This window comes from Oryzias latipes, chromosome 11, assembly GCF_053564925.1.
Source record: "Oryzias latipes strain Hd-rR chromosome 11, Olatipes_Hd-rR_3.1".
Classification (NCBI taxonomy): domain Eukaryota; kingdom Metazoa; phylum Chordata; class Actinopteri; order Beloniformes; family Adrianichthyidae; genus Oryzias; species Oryzias latipes.
In genome coordinates this window covers 26,940,597-26,965,957 of record NC_136247.1, presented here as the reverse complement: position 1 = coordinate 26,965,957, position 25,361 = coordinate 26,940,597, and the positions used below count along the sequence as shown (strand labels likewise).

The 25,361-nt window shown below is 39.9% G+C and overlaps 1 protein-coding gene and 1 long non-coding RNA gene across 3 annotated transcripts in view; both read right to left on the bottom strand.

Moving 5' to 3' along the window:
- The window catches only part of LOC101157592 (class I histocompatibility antigen, F10 alpha chain), a 29,965-nt gene extending 5,451 nt beyond the window's left edge, over positions 1 to 24,514 (bottom strand). The window contains exons 1-5 of one of the 2 annotated variants that reach the window (XM_023960325.2): positions 24,326 to 24,514; positions 11,278 to 11,562; positions 3,571 to 3,843; positions 3,181 to 3,471; positions 240 to 524 (exon numbers count right to left, since the gene is read on the bottom strand). In XM_023960325.2, coding sequence (XP_023816093.1) covers positions 240 to 524; positions 3,181 to 3,471; positions 3,571 to 3,843; positions 11,278 to 11,562; positions 24,326 to 24,380 — 1,189 coding nt within the window. In that variant the 5' untranslated portion in view covers positions 24,381 to 24,514. The remainder of the gene's footprint in view (positions 1 to 239; positions 525 to 3,180; positions 3,472 to 3,570; positions 3,844 to 11,277; positions 11,563 to 24,325) is intronic. The other variant, XM_078955098.1, reaches the window with a different exon arrangement.
- LOC144995407 (uncharacterized) lies at positions 14,872 to 15,584 on the bottom strand. The gene is made up of 3 exons (XR_013658947.1): positions 15,445 to 15,584; positions 15,236 to 15,365; positions 14,872 to 15,060 (listed from the first exon to the last, which is right to left on the bottom strand). It is a non-coding gene; the product is annotated as an uncharacterized LOC144995407 (long non-coding RNA).
- Positions 24,515 to 25,361: the final 847 nt, after the last annotated feature.

The following is a 25,361-nucleotide window of genomic DNA, read 5'->3' as shown; positions in this document are numbered from 1 at the left end:
TTCAATCTGTTATGCATACTACTAAAGACAGATTAACTTGTAATTTACTACTTCATCTACTTCATGAGGGCCTTAAATACACAGATTTAAAGCAATCACTGCTCATTTGGCATATTTACAAAGGAAAAACACAATCTAAGGAGAAGTCAAGGTGAGGTAATAACTCTGATAATGATGAAAATATGATGTCTTTCGAGCATCACAAACACTGTGTAAAGAAATTATGAGAGGTTTCTCACCCCATGGCTTCTCAACATGCATGTTGGAACCAGGATGGATGATTTCACAGGTGTAAGAGGCGACATCAGTCCTGAGAATCTCCACATGGTCTCTCCTCTGATGGGTGTCGTCTTGATTTGGTCGAACACCAGAGCTCACCACGCCGTCATCTTTAGTGAGAATGCGGCCATCCCTTCTGATGTTCATAGTGATGTCTTTGGGGTAAAAGCCAGTGGCGAGGCACGTCAGAACAACGTTTGCCTTTTCTTTAGCTTCTGATGCAAACAGGAAAACGTCAGGTGAAGCTGGAAAGAGAAAATGTGAAGAGATGTGAGCAGAAAAGCTAGATGTAAAATCACACTTTATCACATATTTAGGGATTTGGTTCTAAATATATTTCTCTATACAATGGAATCACTTATTTAATACTAAGAAGAACTACAATTAAGATAAGGAAATAAAAGCAAAATTATTTAAATGCATTTTCTGTGTCAAAATGTTTTTGCAGATTGTCATTCAGAAAGAGTGACACATTTTGAGAATATGTACCTGCGAAAAAATGAGTTGTGAATCTAGTGAATGCTATATTTTAACTAAATCTAAAAAAGGTTGATAACTATTATGTTGTTGGACCGTAAAATGGCGATTACCAGAAGATGACCAAGCGGGTTAGTCCTAAAGTGGAAAAAAGGGTTAAGGTGATGCTCGCCATCTTTGATATGGACAAACTGACATCTTCACTCCAGTTGAAAACCTGATTAATGTAATTCTATTTGGAAAGCATGTCTACAATACATTAGACTATTGGTATCTGACTTTGTATAGTCAGCCTAGAGATGTAGTCTCTCCAGCGTGTCCTGGGTCTTCCCCGGGGCCTCCGCCCAGTGGGATATGCCCGGAATGTCCAGGAGACATCCGGACTAGATGCCCGAGCCACCTCAACTGGGTCCTTTCGATGTGGAGGAGAAGCGGTTCTACTCCAAGCACTCTGCGGGTGACCGAGCTTCTCACCCCATCTCTATGGGAGTGCCCAGCCACCCTGGGGAGGAAGCTCCCCAGGGTGGCTTGAGAACCATGGCCTCAGATTTGAGAACCAGATTTGAGAACCATGGCCTCAGATTTAGAGGTGCTGACCCTCATCCGAGCCGCTTCACACTCGGCCGCTGTAGGTACCATAACAATTCGGCCTGTAATAACCGATTGGAGTCTTTTCGACTGAGGATAACGTCCCACTACGGTAGCCCTACTTGGACAAACTTCGTAGCGTGGAGATCTGCTCGGGCTCTACCTATTTTCATTTCACGTTTCCTTTTGTAACCTAAAGTTCTTTTCCCTCTGAGTTTTGTCTGAAATTATTCTTTTTAGTGTTTATAGAGATTTTGCCACAACCCATTTGTAAAAAGATCTGTGGCAGTTAGAATGAACCTGCTGCTTCAGGCTAGAGAACCGTGTCTCTGATCAGAGCAGCTGGAGTCTCTTAGCTTCGTGTTCGCAGGAAGGGGAAGATGCTATGTTGCAGTGTTCGGTCCGGAGAAGGGTTCGGACCGCAGTCCGTTCGCAGGAATGCACTTAATAATAATCATGAAACAATAAAGGCACGTTTAAAAGATAATCTCGCTCTATGTCGGAGCTCTGTTTGTTTACAACGGACCACATAATATCTTCTTCCATGGTAGTATTGTAATTTGTCCAAACCAATCACTATCTGACACATCATCGGACCAACGGACAGTCAATCACATAATGTGACGACAGTAATAGTCAAAGGACCCCGAATGGTTGTTGCAGGCCGAATGGTTATGGTACCTACACCAGCAAAACTATCTTTGTCATTTCTAACAGTAATCTAAAGTTTCCTAAAAACCTAATAAAAATAAATTACAATAAAAAGTGTGCACATTTTAATAAATCCTAAACTTCTGGCCACATTTTTATAGATGTTTAAATTGGTTACGTGTGTGCATTATTATGTCATATTTTGATAGTCATAATCTCTTATGAATCTTTGTTTCCACTCTGAAATATCAGCAACTCTCCCTTCATTCTATTAGCATTTACATTTTTTGTTTTGGCACAGACAAACATAATCTTAATATTAATATTAAAAACAAAGTTTCGTTAGCAGGATAGTCATTTGACAATCTGTACAATTGTAAATTTAAGCCAAGAAGACTTCCCTTGGTTGATTAGGTTTCTATAAAGTCATTCAAAAATTAACGTTTGCAATCTATTGGCAAGCGTAAAGGCCTGTTCACACCGGGACGAATTTCGCCGGCGATTTTCGCCGACGTTTAACGCCTCGTGACTAAACAAAGGGCACCAACGAGAGTGTGCACACCGACGCGAAAAAACGCCACGCGTTAAAGCGTCAAAAAAAAAAACGCCTCGGGTTCGTTTTTTTTTTCGACGCGTCGCGTCGAAATCTACTCGACCAATGAGAATGGCGCTTTTGCTCACGTGTCTGGAGCTTCTGAAGTTACAGTAAAACACAACTTGGGGGCGCTCAAACACAAAACTGCCTTGCTGAGCACACATACCAGCGAAGAAGATAGACGCCAAGTAGCGTCTACACACAGCCGCGAAGCAATAATGACGGACATTCTAAAATATCCCCGAACCAAGCGCCAGTTGGAGCTACTGGTGCTTGAAATATTCATGTTTTCTTTGTTTGATTCTGACAAGCATGTAAATACTTGCTCTCTTCTTCTGAGGGAAAAGCGACTTTAAGAAGCGTAAAGTTGCGCAGCGCCACCTTGTGTACAGGAGTATTTCTGTTTTACATTAAGCGCCATCTAATGTCAGGGAATGAAATTGCATGTTCGCTCGGCTCATCGTCAGCGAAAATCGCCTGGGTGTGAACACAAAAAACGTGGCGAAAAACGCTGGCGAATAACGCCTGGCGAATATTCGTCCCGGTGTGTACGGGCCTTAAGGCAGCTAAAGGTTTTAGATCATACATACAGGCACTTTTGAGCTGCTGCTTTGAATAACTCAGAAAGGTATTCATCCATTCCATGCACTCCTTCTCCAGGTATCCCTTGGTGTAGTCTTTCAGAGCTGTGACTTCATCCCACTTCCTCTTGGTAGGGACTGCTGCATCCAATGTAGCCACCCAAATTTGATGTTCATCATCAAAAGCCAGGAAGTCATCTCCATCATAGTTGTACATGTCCACACCACTCATAAACTGGAGGTTGCCATGTCCATCTTCTACACCTTCACATCCATGCATCCACTGAAGAACATGAGTGTCTGAGGAAAAAAAATGTGAATTAAATCAAACTATACTGACTAAAACACAAAAAGCATCAAGAGGACAGAACATACATGACCCATCTCTTCAAATCTCACCATTAGACGTTTGTCTCATTCGGTTGATCAGGATGTCAATGTTAACCTTGAACCACTGCTGCTTGCTCTGCCGGGACTGCGTGCCTTTTTCCCAGTATTCCTGTTGGAGTCGCTCCTTCATCCAGTCCTGTTTGGGAATTTTCTTTTGCACAGAGCTGTCATAGTAGTCGATCATTCTGTTGTCCAGCAGACCCATAGCAGTAAATTCATGGATGCCTGGGAGCTTCACAGGATGGGAGAAGGCCGTGTAGATGTACGTCAGAGAATGCTTCTCTGGAAATGAAACAGGTGAGAAACACAACTGGATTTCAAAAAGCTGTAAAACACGTGAAAAACTACCAACAATTCAACCAATTATTGACCAATTACCGTAATTTCCGGACTACAAGCCGCTACTTTTTTCCTGCGCTTACAGCCCTGCGGCTTATTCAGTGACGCGGCTAATTTATAGATTTAATTGGCGGCCGCCATCTACGTACGTTCAGACTCAGCGCATGAGTTGAATACGCTATCCAACTCCACGCAACAAGTCATTTTTTTAAAACACACCTCTTGGCAGCCAAACAGCATGGACTTGACTTCAGGTCTTAGACACTTCAGTCATGGTTCAACAAAAAGAAACATGCATGCCCGGCCGCATCCCAGAATCATTTGGTGCCATTAGACCCAACGTGCACGTGATCGCCGCTACAATATGATGAAGCTTTCAAGTTAAAAGCAATCGTTAAAAGCAGCGTGAAAAAATCCACCATCACCAACGGGTTTGGAAAAGCCGGTCAGCTGCGTGACGGAGAGAACAGCGCATGCTCCGGAGTGAATTTACCTCTGAGTCACAGTGACACTAGTCCATCTATTAGCAGCTCCGTAATATAAGAGATGATCTTTTAAACATACGTTTATTATTGTCATGTTATGGTTATCATGAAGCGCCTGTTTGCTCATCATTTTATTTTTAATCTGTGTGGTCAGTGCTTTTTGTAGCAGAACGTACGGTTAGGTGAAGGCTAACATGCACTAACAACATTTAGCCTGGATGAACATGAGTCGATGCGGGAAAAGCTGCAATCTGCAACTTGGCTGCACGTAAATATGTGGGAATAACATCAGCCTTTATTTTGTCGGGACACGACTGGAAACACAAATTGACGTGGTCGTTTTAACGGTTTCTAAGGACTGAACGTAATTTTGCATTGAAAAGCTCACAGCCTCCGTGTGAGCTGGAGACATGTTCTCCTGCTGCTCGATCACATAGAGCTGCGGGGCCGATGGCAGTCTGAAGGCTCCCACACGTAACAACGCATCCGCCCCTCATCCACAAAACGTTCAGTATTAAGTCCGATTGCTCTGCACAGACACGATTCGCTCGGTCCACCGGCGCAATGGGGACGAAGTGCTCTTCCCTGGAGCCGCCCTGGCCAGAGGTGTCGGAGAAGAAAGGAAGGGGAGAGCGTGGAGTTCAGAGGCGTCCACGGAGCAACAGTGTTTGTTCTGGAAGGAAACTTCTGACGCACGCGCCGCGCTGAGGCGCGCGTATGGCGCTGAGGCGCGCGCTTTTCGGTCGCCGCTGCTTTATTTTACTGGTGTGTTTTTTTAACCAGCCCTGTTACTCCCATAACGCTGCCGCGACACAAGCGGAAGGAGAGATGCTCTTCCGTTAGCCCCTCCATCCACTGCTGCTCATTCTTAAACACGTACAACAGTGTGGCGAGCCGGTGGTTAGACCCGCCTTTAGCCCCTAAGACTCATGGGAAATGGGGAATCGCGGATGTAAATTTTCTCATCATAACTGAGGGATGTAATGTTGATTATATGGTTACTGTTTGTAATTATATATATGATACTTAGATTGTCAATAATTAAAAAAAAATAAAAAAAATATAAAAAAATAAACCATAACTGAGGAACTTGTGAACAGAATAGAGGTCCATGCTGTTTGGCAGATGTGGGTATATTCAAACACTCCAAATACTTGAGCGTAATGCAAGGCTGACTCCTCCCACAGTGTGCTAATGACTTGTGCACAATCTGGGACTGAGGACTTGATGTCAGGCTGACCACGTTGACTAATACGTGCTGCTTGTACTTTGACGCGACTTGTGTATGTACAGAAGAAGTTAAACACATGGAAATGGGTGGGTGCGGCTTGTAATCGGGTGCGCTCTACAACCCGGAAATTACGGTATAGGCAAAAAACATAAAGCTTTGATTTAATGAGTTGAACATTAGCAGATCTCTATTGTTGATGCATCATCGCATCATTTCTGAGGAAAAATTCACCTCTAAACGCTTGTCTTAGTCCAGATGAAGCAAAAGTTTGTCTGAAAACAGCAAAGTCTAAATAGTTCAATTCCTTCAGTGGTACCTCCTCGTGTCTCATTTCCTACTTCTAATGTTCTCTACAGTCTTTAAAAGGATCAAATTCATCAAACAGGTTACAGAAAACTATAAAATCACTCATTTCTACTGTCTTGCTGTTGTGATAAAATAACAGTCTACTGCCTGTCATGTATTATAGTATTAATAAGAAGTTTGTTTTCAATATTTGTTTGGATTGTTTAGAAAAGTGATCCTACTGTTTTTATGTGAGAAAAATAGAACTCTGATGTTTTCTTTTTCTTAATGGTTTCAGATGGGAAAAAAATACCCTTTGGTGGTGTAAAAGTAAAGGTTGGAAGTTTGTTATACTAAAAAAACTTCATAAAGTCACTTTTTTAAAATTGTATTTTGATCTTTCACTGAACCATAATATCACAAATTTCCATTAAAATAGCTCAAAATTAGGCTTTTCACAGCAGCTGTTGGGCTAAAAATATTTTATATTAAAATAGATTCATTAGATTAAATATGAAAAGGTCATTACTTAATTACACAAAAATATTCATTGAATGAGAGCATTAGTGAAAACAGTAAATATGATTTGTAATGTTTAAGTGAATATTATTTCTAATAAGTTCAAAATATTAAAACTAGGACCTACAAGCACACAAAAAGTACGCTCATTAACCCGCCATCACACCAGTGCCCTTTGTTAGGAATATCTCTGTTCAGACTTTCTCATTAGTTCCCTTAGAAAAAAGTAATCTATTTAAATGTATCTAACTACAGGTATACTTACTCTATACTCAAAGTGAGGCAGTATAATTTATATTTACTTTTATTGTCTAAATTGTAAAAGAGTTCCAATTATTTAGTCTGAAGAAACATTCACACTTGCTAAACTTATACTCAAGTAAACTTAGGTAAAATTCAATAGTTCTACTTTGCGGTAAAAGGTTTCAATAGACCGAAACTTCAAATTCATAGTAACACTTATTTCTTTATATCTTATTTTGTTTTTAACTGAAATTATTATTTAATAATTCTAACCCTAATAAAAGCGATGGGCAACATTTTGAAGAAAAGGTGTCCGTTAGTCTTCTCTCTGTTTTGTTATGGCTTCAAAGGAAAGTCCCGTCTCTGTCTGTGTTTTTCTTCCTGGTTCTTTACTGCGAGGGTGTGTTCATGACAGTTCGGAAAATTGAGTTTTTTCTTGTTTTCTACAAATGTTACACCTTTTAACATAACTCTTTACTTAAACATAAAAAATACCTTTCTGAAGAGCAAAACTTTATCAATTTTATTTACTTGACAAGAGAGTTGGATTTTAATACAGTGTTCCTGCCCTATGGAGCAATTTATATATATATTCCTTTTAAAGTATTTTGATGTTTCAGCAGGATGTGCACGTGTGCGACCAAAATGTGCAGAAAGTGCTGTAAGAGAAAGGCAAGTACTGCAAAAATGCTTTTAAAAGAAATAACCAACTCCTGCAGTAAATATGTCTTTGAAACCAACCATTTTGTATTGGGTGACCTTTATTGGGTGCATAAGAACTGTCTCTATTAATAGGACTGGTGTCTTCTAAACTAAAGAGAAAAACATAGCAAATGTAATGCGTATTAAAAATCAAATGTAGGCCCTTCTTTCACCATCAAGTCAGGTCTTGTGAACAAAAACCTGACCAACAGGTTTGGAGCTTTCCGATGCCATGTGAGATTAAACATGTGCTGGTCTGTAAACATGAAAGCATCTGCACAAAAACACAAGTTACACAACCTCGAACCCACTAACAACGACAAGAAAGAAAAGAAAAAATGCTAAAAGAAATGTTTGCATCCATTACATCTACAAGTAAGTACGTAAAAGTTGAACTTGCATTTTTCCAACCAAATAAGTAAATAAACAACTTTAGTCAAATAAAAGTAGATCTCTGGTAACACATTAGATGTTAAAGAACTTTACAGTTATAGTCAGCTCATTCAAAACGGTGGATTTTGAATTGTTAAAAAAAAAGAAGGAAGATTGGCCATTTTAAGCAGTAATTCTTTAAAGGCTGGTAACAGAGTTGGAAAATACTTTGTGAAAATCATTTTAAAATGTGTGCAGTCATACCTGGGGGCCACTGAAGGCAGGGTCTAGCCGAGGCAGGGCCGCAACTTCAATGCACACGCAACTTGTGAGTGTTTGAGAGCCAATAAATTTGTATGGAACATATACTATACTATTACTATTCTCTATTATTAACTGTTTTCTGTACAAAATGTACTCATGAAACCTTCATTCAAATAAAATACGTAAATAAAAAAATCAATAAGTAAATAAATCAGTAACACATTTCTGTTTATTTAGTCTTCTATATCTACTGTTTTCTAATTTAAATGTCCTTATTAACACAGTTTGGTTAACACTGTTGAATTATAACTATTAAACACTAAAGAAGACTCCAATTCTACAGTTCTGTAACCTCCATCAATGGTTTTTCTGAACACGGCTTCTCTTGTCTTCTTCTTACTGCTGGACACTTGGCAGCACTTCCTCCCAAACAGCTGAGAACCTCAGTATGGCTTGAAGATGATTGTCAGTAAATCTGAACTGTACTTGGACTTATTGAAATTTAAGGTGGAGAAGTCAGAGGATGTGCTCCCAATTTTGAGTCTGTGTTGAATGTTTTTTTTTTAAAGTTTACTCTTTAAACCACAAATCACTAAAGGAGAAACAAAATTCATTAATCATTTTTGGATTTTCTTTCTTATGACTTTTTGCACGTTTAAACCCCGGTCACAAGTTATTGTAGAGCAGCCGGTCAGCCACTCCTATATTTTTATAAAAAAACGCATGGAAATTCATGTTGGCGACACCAAATACTAGGTGCAGCCAAAAAGCACAATAAGGGTGTTTGAGATCACCCAGTGGACGCAACGCTGCGCAGATCACCTGGTGTGTGACGTATGTTTTTGCTTTTGCTCCAGCGTCTCCTGTCAATCATCACAAAAGTATCACCAGAAAGGGGCGGAAGCAAGGCCCCAACCTGAGCAAACGCATCTGGAAATGTAATAAAATACCAATTGATTTAAAAAAAGGCTACTGTTTGGTCAGGGTTGATACGCCGCCACGCGCCTAACCATAACCTTAACCCTCCTCTGGCTTTGTGCGGCCCAGAGAAAACTGCATGTATTTAGAAAGTTATGAGCGAATAAATACGTTCTAAAAAGGAAAGTCAGGAACTCCTTAATGTGGTCAGTGCGTGCAACACTGAAAAAGTGTAATTCATACAAATTAGCGGGACGCATTAACTTTAAAGTTTCAAATTAAGGCGGGGGCCCCAAAATAATATCTTGGGGGCCGCAAATAGCCCGCGGGCCGTGAGTTTGAGACCCCTGCTCTAGAGTCACACGGAAAGAACTGTGGTTCTTAGCTGCCTTAGAGGGCAGCTGAAACTCTTCTTCTACATTTAGAGAAGTGTAAAAGAAAAAAGAGAAGCATCACAAACAAAACAGGAAGAGGCTGAAATGTTGATATAAAAAACACTGAACTCTGTTGCCTCAACATATAATGTGACAACCATCAAGATCACTTTTTTATCCATTTTATCTTCTCAGAGCTGCTTTGGGGGCTAAAAGAAAGTCCTATCAAAAGATAGTATAAACTAAACTAAAACTAAAAACACAACAAATTATTTGCGTAAAAATAATGACAGAATTCTTTAAAATACACTCGTCTGACATAAAGACCTTCATTTTTTTTATAATTAAAATGACTCTTGGGGGATTTTTTTATTAAAATATCTTCACTTTGCTGTATTATTACTTAACAGTTCACTATTGGTTCTTGTATAGGCTTTAGTTTTAGCTGTACACAAAAACATCAATACGTGGTGAAAAGTGATCTTTATTAAGAATCCAATCTACCCCCTTTATGACAGAAACAAGAACCCAGGAACCCGAGGAATACACAAGTTCAAGGGTCCACATTCAAAAACATATTCACACTTTTATTCTTGCTCTCTGTAAGAAGTTCAACTAAAATAAGTAGAGAAACAAAAACTAAAACAGTTTTTTAATGTCATGCATAGAGCCATGCTGAATCAGCAAAGGATATCTTGTAAGCTATTGGCTCATGAACGGAACAAAGTGACCATCATTTAATTGTTAACGATGACCATCATCATTAACCCTTGTGCTATCTTAGATGACCCCAACCTTACATTGACGTGTTCTCCCTACCATGACAAAGGTGGATAAAGGTGGAAAGATTTCATGTAATCCATGGACACCAGTGAGGATCACAAATCATTGAAGAAAAAAGGTTCAGAGCTCTGTCTAGTGGGTCTAGATGACCCAACTCCCAATGTAAAAGTTCCTAGGATAGCACAAGGGTTACAAAAAAATCAAAATTCAATATTTCCCAATATTTTGAATAACTTTCAGTAGTTTGAGGTTGTAGAATTCTTAATCTATTTTTTCATTCACTTTTCCAGACTTAAACTGGGAATTCAAAGGGGACTTGACAATACTTTTTAAAGAGCTTTAGCATGTGCTGGTAGAAATAATTTCATAGAAAATAGATTCAGGGCCCATTGTTTAATAAATTTCAAGTATTTATTGGGATATCTTTGCATGAATTGGGGTTTCTGGCGTTAAAAGGGTTGGGGACCACTGCTCTAGGGCAGTGTTTTTCAACATTTTTTGAGCCACGGCACACTCTAAACTTGACAAAAGTCCCGGGGCAACCCAGCATCCAAAAATTATTTTACGATCTTTCATTTTCCTAACTTCTCTGTGTTTTATCAGGGTCTGTTTGGATGAACACAGAGCTGAAATCATGGAGATGGAAAATGTTGTTAGATCATTAAATAGGGCAATTTCCCACCGCACGCTAGTTGAAAAACTGGTTGAAAAACACTGCTCTAGGGGTTGTTGTTGGGAAAATAACAAACCTATGAGCCTACAGGTTCTTATGTCCTAATCTCTGCTATCCGATGGGGTCCAAAAGACCCGATCCTTACATTGACGTGTTCTCCCTACCATGACAAAGGTGGATAAAGGTGAAGGGGATTTCATGTTATCCATGGACACCAGTGAAGATCACAAATCATTGAAGAAAAAAAGTTTAGGGCACTGTCTAGTGGGTCTAGATGACCCAACCCTTCCATTGACGTGTTCTCCCTACCATGACAAAGGTGGATAAAGGTGGAAAGATTTCATGTAATCCATGGACACCAGTGAAGATCACAAATCATTGAAGAAAAAAAGTGCCTACGATAGCACAAGGGTTACAAAAAATCAGAGAAGTCACACCTGAAGATAAGATTCACCCCTGGTTAAACTGTGCAAAAGAAACCATGGCTTGTGCTCTGAAAAATAAGGTAATCTTTAAGAGGTTTCTCACCCCATGGCTTCTCAACATGCATGTTGGAACCAGGATGGATGATTTCACAGGTGTATGTGGCGACGTCAGCCCTGGGAATCTCCACATGGTCTCTCCTCTGATGGGTGTTGTTTTCATTTGGTTGAACTCCAGAGGTCACCACGCCGTCATCTTTAGTGAGAATGCGGCCATCCCTTCTGATGTTCATAGTGATGTCTTTGGGGTAAAAGCCAGTGGCGAGGCACGTCAGAACAACGTTTGCCTTTTCTTTAGCTTCTGATGCAAACAGGGAAACGTCAGGAGAGCCTGGAAAGAGAAAATGTGAAGAGATGTGAGCAGAAAAGCTGGACAAAAAAAAAAAATCACACTTTATCACATATTTAGGGATTTGGTTGTGAATATATTTCTCTATAAAGTGAATTCACTTATTAAATCCCAAGTAGAACTACAATTAAGATAAGGAAAATTAAAGTTAAATTAATTAAAAAGAAACATATTTTCTGTGTCCAAAATGTTTTTACAGATCAAAGTTTTAAAATAAATGTGTACACCTGTTGTCCTACTTTTAATAGATGTTTATTTTAGTCAGTTGTTTAACTGAAAAGCTTTTTTGGACTTTTGTGTGCATTTGCTTAAAACATTAAGGAGGAGTTACAGTATCATTACCTGTAGATGCAAACAATAGGAAAATATCATATTAATTTATATTACAAAAAAAAAGTTTGTAAGGATTTTATGTCTCCTGCAAACTAGGACTGCACAATAAATCGCAAATTTATCGTTATCGCAATTTCAAGCTGTGCAAAATCCATATCGCAAAAATCTGCGAAAATCGCAATAAATGTTAAACCTTAAATTTGCTAAACCAATCTTATGGCATCTTGAACTATTTAATGAATTGAATAAGTCCCGTTATCCATTTGACCAATCAGATGGAGCCCTTTACGTTGTTGACCAATCGGATGGAGCTTTTATGTTAGATGTTGCCCTCCTAATTGGACGAGGATCATTTGGAGAATAATTTAAGGTATTTTGACTCTTATTTAAATTAAACTTTTGCAGTGAAATGGAAATGCTTTTGTTGTTTTTGCCATTTGTTCATGCATCGCAAGTTATATCGTCATCGCAATATTGATCACTAATTTCCCATATTGCAAGTTTTCCTCATATAGTGTGACCCTACTACAAAAATAAACATAAAATATTTAACACATTTCTAAATAGATTTTTTGCAGCTTAACCCAACAGAAAAACAATCTGCATCAATTATAAATTGTTGTTTAAATTGTATGACTGTGATTCAGCCTACAGGCCAACCAATAGTTCAGAGTACCCGGTCTTCCTGTTGTCTCTCGGAGGGGTCCTGGAAAGCGCCTCAATGGTGGACTCTGCTGTCCTTTTAGGGGACTTCAATGACATTGGCTATGAGGTGCCGTGTAGGACATTATTCAGAATTAGCATTCACATACACATGTGAAATCTCTCACACACACTAGTGAAATGCTTGTATACATACAACTGAAAATGTATTCATTCACATACACATGTGAAATCTCTCACATACACATGTGAAATGCTCTCACACACACTACTGAAAATGCTCTCACACACACTACTGAAAATGCTCTCACATACACATGTGAAAATGCTCTCACACACACTACTGAAAATGCTCTCACACACACTACTGAAAATGCTCTCACATACACATGTGAAAATGCTCTCACACACACTACTGAAAATGCTCTCACACACACTACTGAAAATGCTCTCACACACACTACTGAAAATGCTCTCACACACACTACTGAAAATGCTCTCACACACACTACTGAAAATGCTCTCACATACACATGTGAAAATGCTCTCACACACACTACTGAAAATGCTCTCACACACACTACTGAAAATGCTCTCACACACACTACTGAAAATGCTCTCACACACACTACTGAAAATGCTCTCACACACACTACTGAAAATGCTCTCACACACACTACTGAAAATGCTCTCACACACACTACTGAAAATGCTCTCACACACACTACTGAAAATGCTCTCACATACACATGTGAAAATGCTCTCACACACACTACTGAAAATGCTCTCACACACACTACTGAAAATGCTCTCACACACACTACTGAAAATGCTCTCACATACACATGTGAAAATGCTCTCACATACACATGTGAAAATTTCAATAGAAACGGAAGGTATTTCAGTAGAAACAACGTTTTTTTTTTACTTTATTGTTAGAAACGAAGTTGCTCGACTGAAGGCATTTCAGTGGAAATGAACCTGTGTCCGAATTCCTGCCCTGATCCCTAACTACTAAAACCCTATATAGTGCAGAACTATATAGTTCTATATAGTTCTCTGAATTTAAAAGCAATTCAGACACCCGTGCTCAGTACTTTTTTCTTTTGGGTGTTGTTCATAACGCGCTTGACACGGAAACAAAGTGGCGCATTACCGCCACCACCTGGTCTGGAGGCGAACTACTCCTATTTAACGCGGAGAATGACACTTATTTGTCAGAGTAAAAACATAATAAATATGAACATTTTACAAAGACTATTTATGAATCTGCTGTGTTCTGATCATGGAAAACGTGACTGATTTATAAATAATTAAATTACAAACACTTTGGTGTTGATTTAATGTATTTGTTCATAAATAAACCCCCAAGTTATTTTTTCATGCCAATATTTATTTTGTTTTTGTGCCGCTGAACGATTAACGGGCTCTTGCAAGGAGGCATTTTTTTCTGTAGTTTTCTTACACCTTACTGAAAATGGCTTTGAAAATGAATCTGTCCGTGTTCCTGGCAATAATTCAACCGTTTTTCGTGAGATCAAACTGAAAACGAGCAGATATGCAGCATCACAGGACGGCAAGGACAAGCAGACATCTCAGAAGATTTCCTCTGGATGCCCTGACCAGACAGAATAACTTGTGAGTTAAACTTAAAGCTTTTTTTTTAGTTAAACCTAAACTTTAACATAAACTTTGTTACTAATCATGCTCAAGGTTACACAGTCTGCTGGGTAAGAGTTTAACATTCTTTTTCAAGTGAGTTGTGTAGTCCAATTACATGAAACACTTGTGAGTTCAAAGTTTAGAATTTTTTATTCAGAGTCAAACCATATCACTTGTTTTAAACAAAAACAAAACAAAAACTTTCATTTTTAAAAGTTTAAATGAAAATCAAAAAACCCAGCCAAATAAAAACCACGAGATTTTCCAGAATTAATAAATACTTCATAATCTAAAATGTAAGACATCAAAATAAATAGAAACATTAAAAAAATGTGATTTAATTTCCTCAATGAAATAATTAATGTTGCATTTTCCAGGGTCTTCCACGTCTCTACTGCTTTACCAACACAAAGGTGTCTGTCCTGGCCCTTTACGCTGACTGTCAGTCCGACACAAGACTGGATTTTCGGTTGACCCGCAGGACCATCGGGCATCTGGGTCGATGGTCCTGAAGCATCAGCTTCGGGTTCCTCACACTCTGGGGGGTCACAGGAGACTGACGTCCTGGTTTTTCTTTTCTGGCTGGCGTGTGGCACATCTTACAGTGTGGTAGCCAGAGTCTTTGACATGACACGGCCCACCGTGAGCGATGTTGTCCACAGGACGGCAGACCGCATCCTCCAGCTGATGAGCAGGGTCACCCAGCTTCCCAGTGGGAATGAACTACCATAAGTCGCCTCTGGATTTTAGCAGCTCGCTTGGTCTTTCTCCTTCCAAAGGGTCACAAGGAGCATTGATGGCTGCCACATAAGAATAAAGGCCCTAAAAGATAATGCAGCTTGTTATTTTAACAGGAAGCTTTTTTATTCCATTCAAATGCAGGCTGTATGTGACTCTAATGCCAAATTTATAAATATTTTTGTTGAGAATCCAGGATCAATCCATGATTCACGGGTTCTACGTAAAAGCCCAATTTATGTAAATCAAACAAACCCACCTGAAGGATCCTTTTGGGTGATGGTGGGTATCCCTGCATTGCACATCCCATCATGCTGCTGACACCCTACAGGGAACCCATGAGGAATGCCACTGAGGCAGTTACAACCAGAACCACTCCAGAACACGCTCTGTTGTGAAGAGAGCATTTGGCATGATAAAGATGAGGAGGAGAGCAATATTTCTGGGGGCACTGGAAGTAAAACCAACCTTTGCAATGAAAATCATTGCCTGCAGTTCAATTCTGCACATTCTGTGCATCAGCAAAGGCGACTGCTTAGCCACAGATGTTGAGCCACAGCAGGACAACACCAGGAACATGCAGGACGAGCAGAGTCACGTCCGTCTGCAAGGACAAATCTTTACTTTCCTTTCAGCTCCAACTGTGACACACATGACTCTAGAAGACCAGGATTATTGTTAACATGTATAAAAATAAATATTAACATATAAAACGAAATTCTAAATATGTACATCTGATATTTATATGAAAATCCTTTTGAGATTGTTAAAAATAGCTCAGATTTAAATAATACATGTAAATTATTCATTTTTGTTCATACATTTATTAAACAAATTGGAAAAACAATGGCTGCATTACATTTTAGAACAATAATTTCAACTCAAGTAAACTTAACAGACTCTCCTGTCGCTGTTCCTCCCTTCTAGCCCTTTCCTCCTCTCTCTTCTGGGTCTTTAACATAAACCTTTAACCCAGTACAACAACGATTAACCGTTTATTAAAATGAAGTCAAATCTGATCATGTGTCTCTACCCATCTGGCACGAGCTAGCTTGAAAACAAACAGGCTATCTTTCTCCATCCGCAAATGGATCGGATTTTCCTCATCCTCGTCTGTCCCTACATATATGAACACATTTAAAACATGTGTTTATAACTTGTGACTACGGTTAGAAGTCACTGCTTTTTGATGTAATATCTAGCGTTTGTTTTTAGCCTTCGGCGCTAATTCGCGTTAGCATTACTGAAATTGATGAGCTTCAAAACAATCTAGGTTGTTGATTGAGGAATATAACATATTAAACACATCATCTTAAGTATTTACAAATATATTTTACAACAGATACTGGATATTTTTTAATATACTTACACGTTTCGGTGGTTTTCCTTGCGCAACCGGCTGCCATTTTCGAATGATTCAGACGAATGATTATCTCGCGATAATCAGCCAACTTCCGTTTCTACTGAAATGCCTTCCGTTTCTGTCGAAAATTTCAGTAGTGTATGTGAGAGGATTTTCACATGTGTATGTGAGAGCATTTTCAGTAGTGTGTGTGAGAGCATTTTCAGTAGTGTATGTGAGAGCATTTTCAGTAGTGTGTGTGAGAGCATTTTCAGTAGTGTATGTGAGAGCATTTTCAGTAGTGTGTGTGAGAGCATTTTCAGTAGTGTGTGTGAGAGCATTTTCAGTAGTGTGTGTGAGAGCATTTTCAGTAGTGTGTGTGAGAGCATTTCACATGTGTATGTGAGAGCATTTTCAGTAGTGTGTGTGAGAGCATTTTCAGTAGTGTGTGTGAGAGCATTTTCAGTAGTGTGTGTGAGAGCATTTTCAGTAGTGTGTGTGAGAGCATTTTCAGTAGTGTATGTGAGAGCATTTTCAGTAGTGTGTGTGAGAGCATTTTCAGTAGTGTGTGTGAGAGCATTTTCAGTAGTGTGTGTGAGAGCATTTCACATGTGTATGTGAGAGCATTTTCAGTAGTGTGTGTGAGAGCATTTTCAGTAGTGTGTGTGAGAGCATTTTCAGTAGTGTGTGTGAGAGCATTTCACATGTGTATGTGAGAGCATTTTCAGTAGTGTGTGTGAGAGCATTTCACATGTGTATGTGAGAGCATTTTCAGTAGTGTATGTGAGAGCATTTTCAGTAGTGTGTGTGAGAGCATTTTCAGTAGTGTGTGTGAGAGCATTTTCAGTAGTGTGTGTGAGAGCATTTTCAGTAGTGTGTGTGAGAGCATTTCACATGTGTATGTGAGAGCATTTTCAGTAGTGTGTGTGAGAGCATTTCACATGTGTATGTGAGAGATTTCACATGTGTATGTGAATGAATACATTTTCAGTTGTATGTATACAAGCATTTCACTAGTGTGTGTGAGAGATTTCACATGTGTATGTGAATGCTAATTCTGAATAATGTCCTACACGGCACCTCATAATTGGCACCTGGAAGTATGTGATTGGAAGGATTGCTGTCCCTGATGTGAATCTGATTGGCGTTTTGTTTTTGGACTTCTGTGGTCATATTTTAATAGATTGGATATATCTGCAATTGCCCAGACGCTCAAAGCGCTTACAATGTGTCCATTAGTCAATCACTCCTCATTCATACGTGATGGTAAGCTACTAATGTAGCCACAGCTGTCCTGGGGCAGACTGACAGACAAACTGGCATTTTGTCCATAACAGACACCGTCATACCCCGTCCGTCCATCAATGGCACCAGGAAACCTTTTTAAGACGAGGATCAGAGGGTGTGTTCCAACTACCAGGGAATCAAACTCCTCAGCCTTCTTGGGAAGGTCTATGCCACGGTATTGGAGAAGAGAGTCCAGCCAGTAGTTGAACCTCAAAGTGCAGTTAAAATTGGCGGGTAGGGCACTTAGGACATCTACTGCTTGCTGGCAGTGATGTCCAAGCACCCCCCCCCCCCCCCCCAAGGGTCCTAGTTGTCTAAAGTGCAGTTAAAACCGAGAGGGGGGGCACGTTCCATACAGCAACCAAGGGAGGGGGGCCACTGCCAAGTCGCTCCTCCCCCAAAGGTGCATCGCAGGCTAACACCCACCACCCTCACCCTAATAAATGGTTCTATGAGGAAGAGGGTCGGGGATGGCTGAAGGACTGACCCGGTGGTGAATCAAGCGGGCCTCCTCAGCCCAGGGGCCCCATCGCCTGAAGCGCCCAAACCCCCAACCCCACATAAGGAGAGAGAAGCGAAGAAAGCGGTGACCCCAGTAACAAGCCCAGGCCCACGCCCCCAATCACTGCCCCGGTCGATGAGACCGAGGAAGCCGACCAGCCGGGTAGCCACTGATTGCCTCAGTGGAGACCCAGACCCGTCAAACCTCCAGCGCCCCATATTGATAGAGGACCAACTCGCTCCCCCCAAGCAGCCACCTCTAGGACGGGGCCGACCCACCCACCCACCCGCCTACCCCAGACCCCGCGGCCCGGTGGGGGACACCCGGAGCAACCGCAGGCCCCAAGAGGGTTTCCCCACCCCGCCCCAGGACCAGAGAAGGAGTGATCCCAGCCCCAGGTGTAGATAAGCAGCCAATCCGGCGCAGGCGGACCCCCAGCCAGAGCTTGGCCCCTCGCCAGCCCCCTCGCGCAGGCAAAAAACCACCCCCTGAAGCCAGGCAGCAGGCCAGACCCCTACCCAATAACCCAACCCAACCCCCCCCCCCCCCCCCCCCCCACACACACACACACCCAAGCCCGGAAGACCACATGGCCAAAATGAATATAAATTGTTTTTCCAATTTAGTAAAAACATTTTTTTTACAATACAAAGAGTTGTAAAAATTATAACAACTAATCCTCCTTCTACATCAATGACACTCATGTCACCGAGCACACAAAGTGACGGTGAAGCCCTGATTGAAACCTTAAGCCAGGGTCTTGGATCTGGACAAAAATTACAATAATAGCAATAACAATACGTTTTATATGGCTCCTTTCAAGACACTTAAGGTATCACAATCTCTTACCCAAGTTACACTGAATTTTTATAGCAGGAAAATTCGAATTTTGCTTTATAACTTTGTAATAATTGTTACCTTTAACTTTTACTTGTAAATGTAAAATTATTACATAAGACAACTTACTGCTTTTTGCAGTGTCAAAAGTGAATATGCAGAGAAAAACAGTGACGGAAAACATTTTGAAGAAAGTGTCCAACTGTTTGAGCTTCTCTGTCCGTCTTTTTTTTACTAGGCAAATCTACATTTGTTTTTTGGTTCCATGCAAATCATGCAAATACATTCAAATGTTTTTCTACAGGAAAGACTGCAATTAATATAAACTGATAAAAACACCACTTACATGACTTCTTTATAATTTGGTGCAGAATTAAGCAAAGGAAGGCTGCACAGTGGCATAGAGGTTTGTGCTCTCGCCTCATGGTGATCAAATTCCAGCTGGCTCCTTTCTGGACCAAGTTTACATGTTCTCCCCGTGTATGTGTGGGGTTTATCCACTCCAACTTCCTTCAATTGGAGTGCCTGACTTCCTCACAGTCTAAAAATATACTTCACCCTTTTCTAAACTGCCCAAAGGTGTGTTTGTGTGTGTGGCCCAGCTACATTTAAGTTTTTTACAGATTCTGCAATTTAATTTTCACTCAAGAGATTATCAAACCACATTTCTTACCATATTAGGTTTCCCACTAAATTCTGGTAAAACAAACTTTTAGCTGCTTCCTTCTTGGCAAAACTGTGGAGCTCAGATAAATCATGAGCATATTTCCAACAAGACTCCTCCCTGTACATCAGTGCTTCTCAAATAGTGGGGGTGCCAGGGGGGTAATACGGGCAATTGTCCGAGGCGCAAATTTTAACACGGGGGGTGGTGGTGACAGCAGCTCAGTGCTTGGAAAAAAATCTGCGTTACTATTCGGTTCCTGTTGTCTGTTAAATCATAGAGTTTGTAACAGCCTGAAACCCTTGAATTCCCGTCCCTGTAGCTGCTCCTGTCTCCTGTCACACGTGTGTGAGAAGGAAAGGGGAGGGTTAGTGGGCTCAGGCTGCCAGGTGAAACGGGGCATGCGGAGACCTGCAAGCGCTGCCTGGATAGCGCAACACCAAAATTGTTGTGTGCCTTTAGATGACTCAGCTCATGCTAATAATGTCATTCTTTATGAAATACTGTAGACATTTTGATGACGTCTTTATTTTCCATAAATGTTTTCTTTGTCTGCCTGTGGTTTAGTTGGTTTCAGAATTTGACATAAAAACAGCAGGTAATGCAGGAAAACAGCTGCACTTTATGAGATCATGAATAAACAATCCATCATTTAGAGGGGGGCGCGAAACATTTTCTTTTTACTAGGGGGGGGCTGACAAAAAATAATTGAGAAGCACTGCTTTAGATGTAAATGAAATCACCTGTCAGAATTTCTCTTTTTTTTTCTAGAGCTAGGATCAACAACAGTTGTTATAGTCTAAGAATGCAAAAGATCGCAAATATCAATAAAACAAGAAAGTAGCAAAATTATTCTTATATTAATAATTCTGTCACTTCAAACCACATCCTTTGCCACATACTTAACTGGTTATTACAATTTTATGAGCAAAAAACATAAAGCTTTAATTTAATGAGTTGAACATAAGCAGATCTCTAAAAATGTTGTTGTTGAAAAAAACAACCATTTGATTTGACACATTTTATGCTCAGCTGTCAGGAGCCTCAAGTTGTCCTTTATAAATTCCTAGTAGTCACTTAAATATTTTATCCTAATGGGAAAAAAACACAATAACTGTTGCAGTTCCTCCAAAGACAACTAGAGGTAGGTTGCAGAAGGAAACAATTACCTCCCCAATTTAAAAAGTTTGATTTTACCCCAAATATAAATATTTTTGTGGTTTTAATTACCTTTTCTATGACTATTGGGAGTCCTTTTATGACATTGGAGTTTTAGTCTTTACTTTATTCTGTTAAATATTTGCTTTTCAGGTTTTGTTGCATTGGGAAAATCAAACTCTGGTTCCCTTGCCCTTCCTTTCCTAAGACTTAATTTTCATTGAATCCAATGGAAGAAGTTCAAAGATTAAATGACAAACAAAAAAGGCACAGTTTGCAGAAATGCTAAACTTTGAAAACGCCTCTGGTGCTAATGTTGATGAATTGGTGAACTCTGTTACTTCTAGCATTTTGGATGTTTTGGATGCCATTTCCCCTAAGAAGATTTAAATCAGAAAAAGTAGATAAAAAGCAGAAAGGGCACAGAAAAGGCAGTGTAGCAGAGCTAAGTGGAAGTGGCGTTAGTCAAAACTGCAGATATATCATGAAATGTACAATGTTGTACACCTATTCACTCTAAGCTGACTCACTTTGCACCTGTAACTGACAATGTTCAAGAGATCATCACCTGCCTGAGTTCGTCAACATGCAGCCTTGATGTGTTTTCCACTAGATTTCTAAAGTCTGTACTGAACATTTTTTCAGCACCAATTACTCAAATAGTTAACATGTCGCTTCAATCGGGACTTGTCCTGTCCAACAGCTGGGCAGACAGATGAGAACTGAGGGCCTCTTGTGTTGGACATATTTTACTTTAACAATAGGGGTTCTTAATCTTCAGACAAACCAGAGGGATGTCTGAATAAACCCCTTTTGTAATTGAGGCCAAACCTTATTCATTTCAATCATGTTTGAAAATCTTTGGTGTTGGACCGAACGGAAAAGAAAAGGAGGGAAGAAGAGAGAGGGATGTTAGGGGGGGGGGGATAAGACCATGAAGCAGCATAGAGCAGCAAGTTTACTGGTTGTTTATCATTACGGTAAGGTTCAAATGTAGTACAAAAAGGGCGGGGCCTGTCCACACACACACACATGTCCACATGTACACAAAACAGATAGTGTTCACACACGCATACCTATGCCTTCAAACCAACTAGTGTGAAATATTTCATTCATTTAATCATGCAAACTATTAGTGAAAAGGTGAGCTAACACCAGTGCTCAGGTGAGTGTTTATATTCTTCTAAAATGGATGGTGGAATGTGAAAAGAAGGAGGGGGAGTGCCCAGCCACCCCCACACCAAGACCCCCGCCGCAGCAGCAGCGGCAGCCGGAACCCCCCAACGCCACACGGCAGCAGGTATGGGACGACCCCCCCCCCCCGGGCGACCAAATCCGCCACCCAGGCCAGGACCAGCAAGACCGCCACGAGGCCACCAGATCCAGATAGCAGGGAAGCACGGGGGAAAGAGAGCGGCGCCCCAGCCCAACCAGGAGCCCCCCCGCCGCGCCGGAAGAACCCAACGCAGGGCCCCACCCGAGAAGGGCACCCACAGCCCCAGATGAGCACCCCATCACCACCCAGGAGTTCTGGGCATCCCCCTGCCCCAACCCCAGTTACGAGCCAGGACCCCCCAAGGGAGACCCGCCCCGCACTCCAGGCGGCCACCCACCCGGCCCACGGTTGGTCCAGTATTGACGTCACAGTATTGGTCCAGTATTGACGTCACAGTATTGAACAATTACAGAACCAATGTGCCATTTTTAGGAAAAGTCCTTGAAAAAGTTGTTTACCAAGTTGTTCACTGACTTTCTTTAACCCTTGTTCTATCTTAGATGACCCCACCCTTACATTGACGTGTTCTCCCTACCATGACAAAGGTGGATAAAGGTGGAAAGATTTCATGTGATCCATGGACACCAGTGAAGATCACAAATCATTGGAGAAAAAAGGGTCAGAGCACTGTCTAGTGGGTCTAGATGACCCAACTCCCAATGTTAAAGTGCCTAGGATAGCAAAAGGGTTAAATAAAAAAAATCATTTGATGTTTTCCAGTCAGGTTTAAGACTCATCATAACACAGAAACTGCTTTTATCAAGATTACTAAGGACATCCCCTAAACACTGACGCAAACTCATCTTGCCTTGCCATTTTCTGTCCAGCAGCCTGTATTTCTTATGTATTTTGGTCTAAAGCTCAGATTTTTAATAGTAATGAATGCACCACCTTGGCTTCTCTCTTGTCATTGTTCTATTCTCAGATAACATCTAAAAACAAGTCACCAAAGTAAAAACTAGGACTGTCAAATTATCGCATTAGTCAAGATGAATTAACCATAGACATTTTAGAACATTCTTGGTTTTTTTTAAATTGCGTTTATCTGATTTTCAAGTTGGACAGTTGCTTCTGAGAAGTCCGTTCAGGTCTGATGAGCATTTTCCCGCGTGCACCGTGGTCATTTATGATAAAAAATTACTATAAAATCAATTATTAAAACTTCAGTCTTGTTAAATTTTAAGTTTAAATTGTTTTTCACAAGAAGTGTACTATATAAAACGCGTTGTTGCATTGTCATGGTACAGCTCCAGCGCCCACACCGACCTCCTTCTTTCCTCTGAGGAAAGTGATCGTCATGAAAATCTCAAGAAAGCATCATTTCTGAGGAAAAATTCACTTTTAAACGCTTTTCTTAGTCCAGATGAAGCAAAAGTTGGTCTGAAACAGCAAAGTCTAAACAGTTCAATTCCTTCAGTGGTACTGTACCTCCTCGTGTCTCATTTCCTACTTCTAATGTAAAGTCTTTAAATGATCAAATTCATCAAACAGGTTACAGAAAACTACAAAATCCCTCATTTTTACTGTCTTGCTGTTGTGATGAGATAACAGTCTACTGTTTGTCATGTATTATAGTATTTTTCAGACAAGTGATCCTGCTGTTTTTATGTGAGGAAATAAAACTCTGATGTTTTTTTTTGGGGGGGGGGGGACCCCTTTGTGGTGTAAAATTAAAGATCTGAAGTTTAAAAAAATTCTAAAAAATATTTTAGATTAAAAGAGATTCATTAGATAAAATATAAAATGGTCATTACTTAATTACACAAAATATTCATTGGATGAGCGCATTTTTGTAATTTTTGAGTGAATACTAGATCTAATTAGTTCATAAAAATCAAAACTAGGTCCCAGAAGCACACAAAAAGTACAAACATTAACCCGCCATCACACCAGTGCACTTTGTTAGGAATATCTCTGTTCAGACTTTCACATTACTTCTCTTAGCAAAAAGTAATCTATTTAAATGTAGCTAACTACAGGTAAAATTACTCTATATTCAAAGTGAGGCAGTATAATTGATATTTACTTTTATTGCCTAAAATTGTAAAAGAGTTCCAATTATTTAGTCTGAAGAAACATTCAGACTTGCTGAACTTATACTCAAGTAAAATTCAATAGTTCTACTTTGTGGTAAAAGGTTTCAATGCACCTGAACTTCAAATCCATAGTAACAATTATTTCTTTATCTTTTTTTGTTTTTAACTGAAATAATAACTTAATAATTCTAACCCTTTCACTTTGGCTTTTAAATCACATTAAAAACGTTTTAATCAAGTAACTTACCGCCGTTTACGGAGCTGAAAGTAACAAAACACAGAATAAAAACGACGGGGAACATTTTGAAGAAAAGGTGTCCGTTTGTCTTCTCAACACTGTTTTTTTTAATGGATTCTAAGGAAAGTCCCGTCTCTCTCTCTCTCTCTCTCTCTCTCTCTCTCTCTCTCTCTCTCTCTCTCTCTCTCTCTCTCTCTCTCTCTCTGTGTTTTCTTCCTGGTTTTTTGCTGTGAGGGTGTGTTCATGACGGTTCGGAAAATTTAGTTTGTCCTTATTCTAAACAAAGGTTACACCTTTTCACATAACTCATTACACAAACATAAGAAATACCTTTCTGAAGAGCAAAACTTATTCAATTTAAACTTCAATTTTTTGTATTTACTTGACAAGGGAGTTGGATTTTAATACAGAGTTCCTGCCATATAGAGCAATTCCTTTTAAAGTATTTTGCTGTTTCAGCAGGATGTGCACGTGTGCGACCAAAATGAGCAGAAATTGCCGCAAAAAAAGGCAAGTACTGCAAAAATGCTTTTAAAAGAAATAACAACTCATTTACTAAATGTGTTTTTGAAACCAAACCTTTTGTATTGCGTGACCTTTATGAGTGCATAAGAACTGTTTCTATTAATAGGACTGGTGTCTTCTTAACTAAAGAGAAAAATACAGCACATGTAATGTGTATTAAAAATCAAATGTAGGCCCTTCTCCAACATCAAGTCAGGTCTTGTGAAGAGAAAACAAAAACCTTTTAAAATGTGTGCAGTCATAGAAATGGATATTTTTGATCTGTTTTGGGCAAACCAAACTTAATTATATTATACAATTTTGCAAAAAAAAAGCTAAGACAATGTATTTTTCACTTTCTGTGCTTTGACATAAAATCTACTTCTTTACTCTAGAGTCACACGGAAAAAACTGTGGTTCTTGGCTGCCTTTTAGGGCAGCTGAAACTCTTCTTCTACATTTAGAGAAGTGTAAAAGAAAAAAGAGAAGCATCAAAAACAAAACAGGAAGAGGCTGAATATTGGCATAAAAAACACTGAAC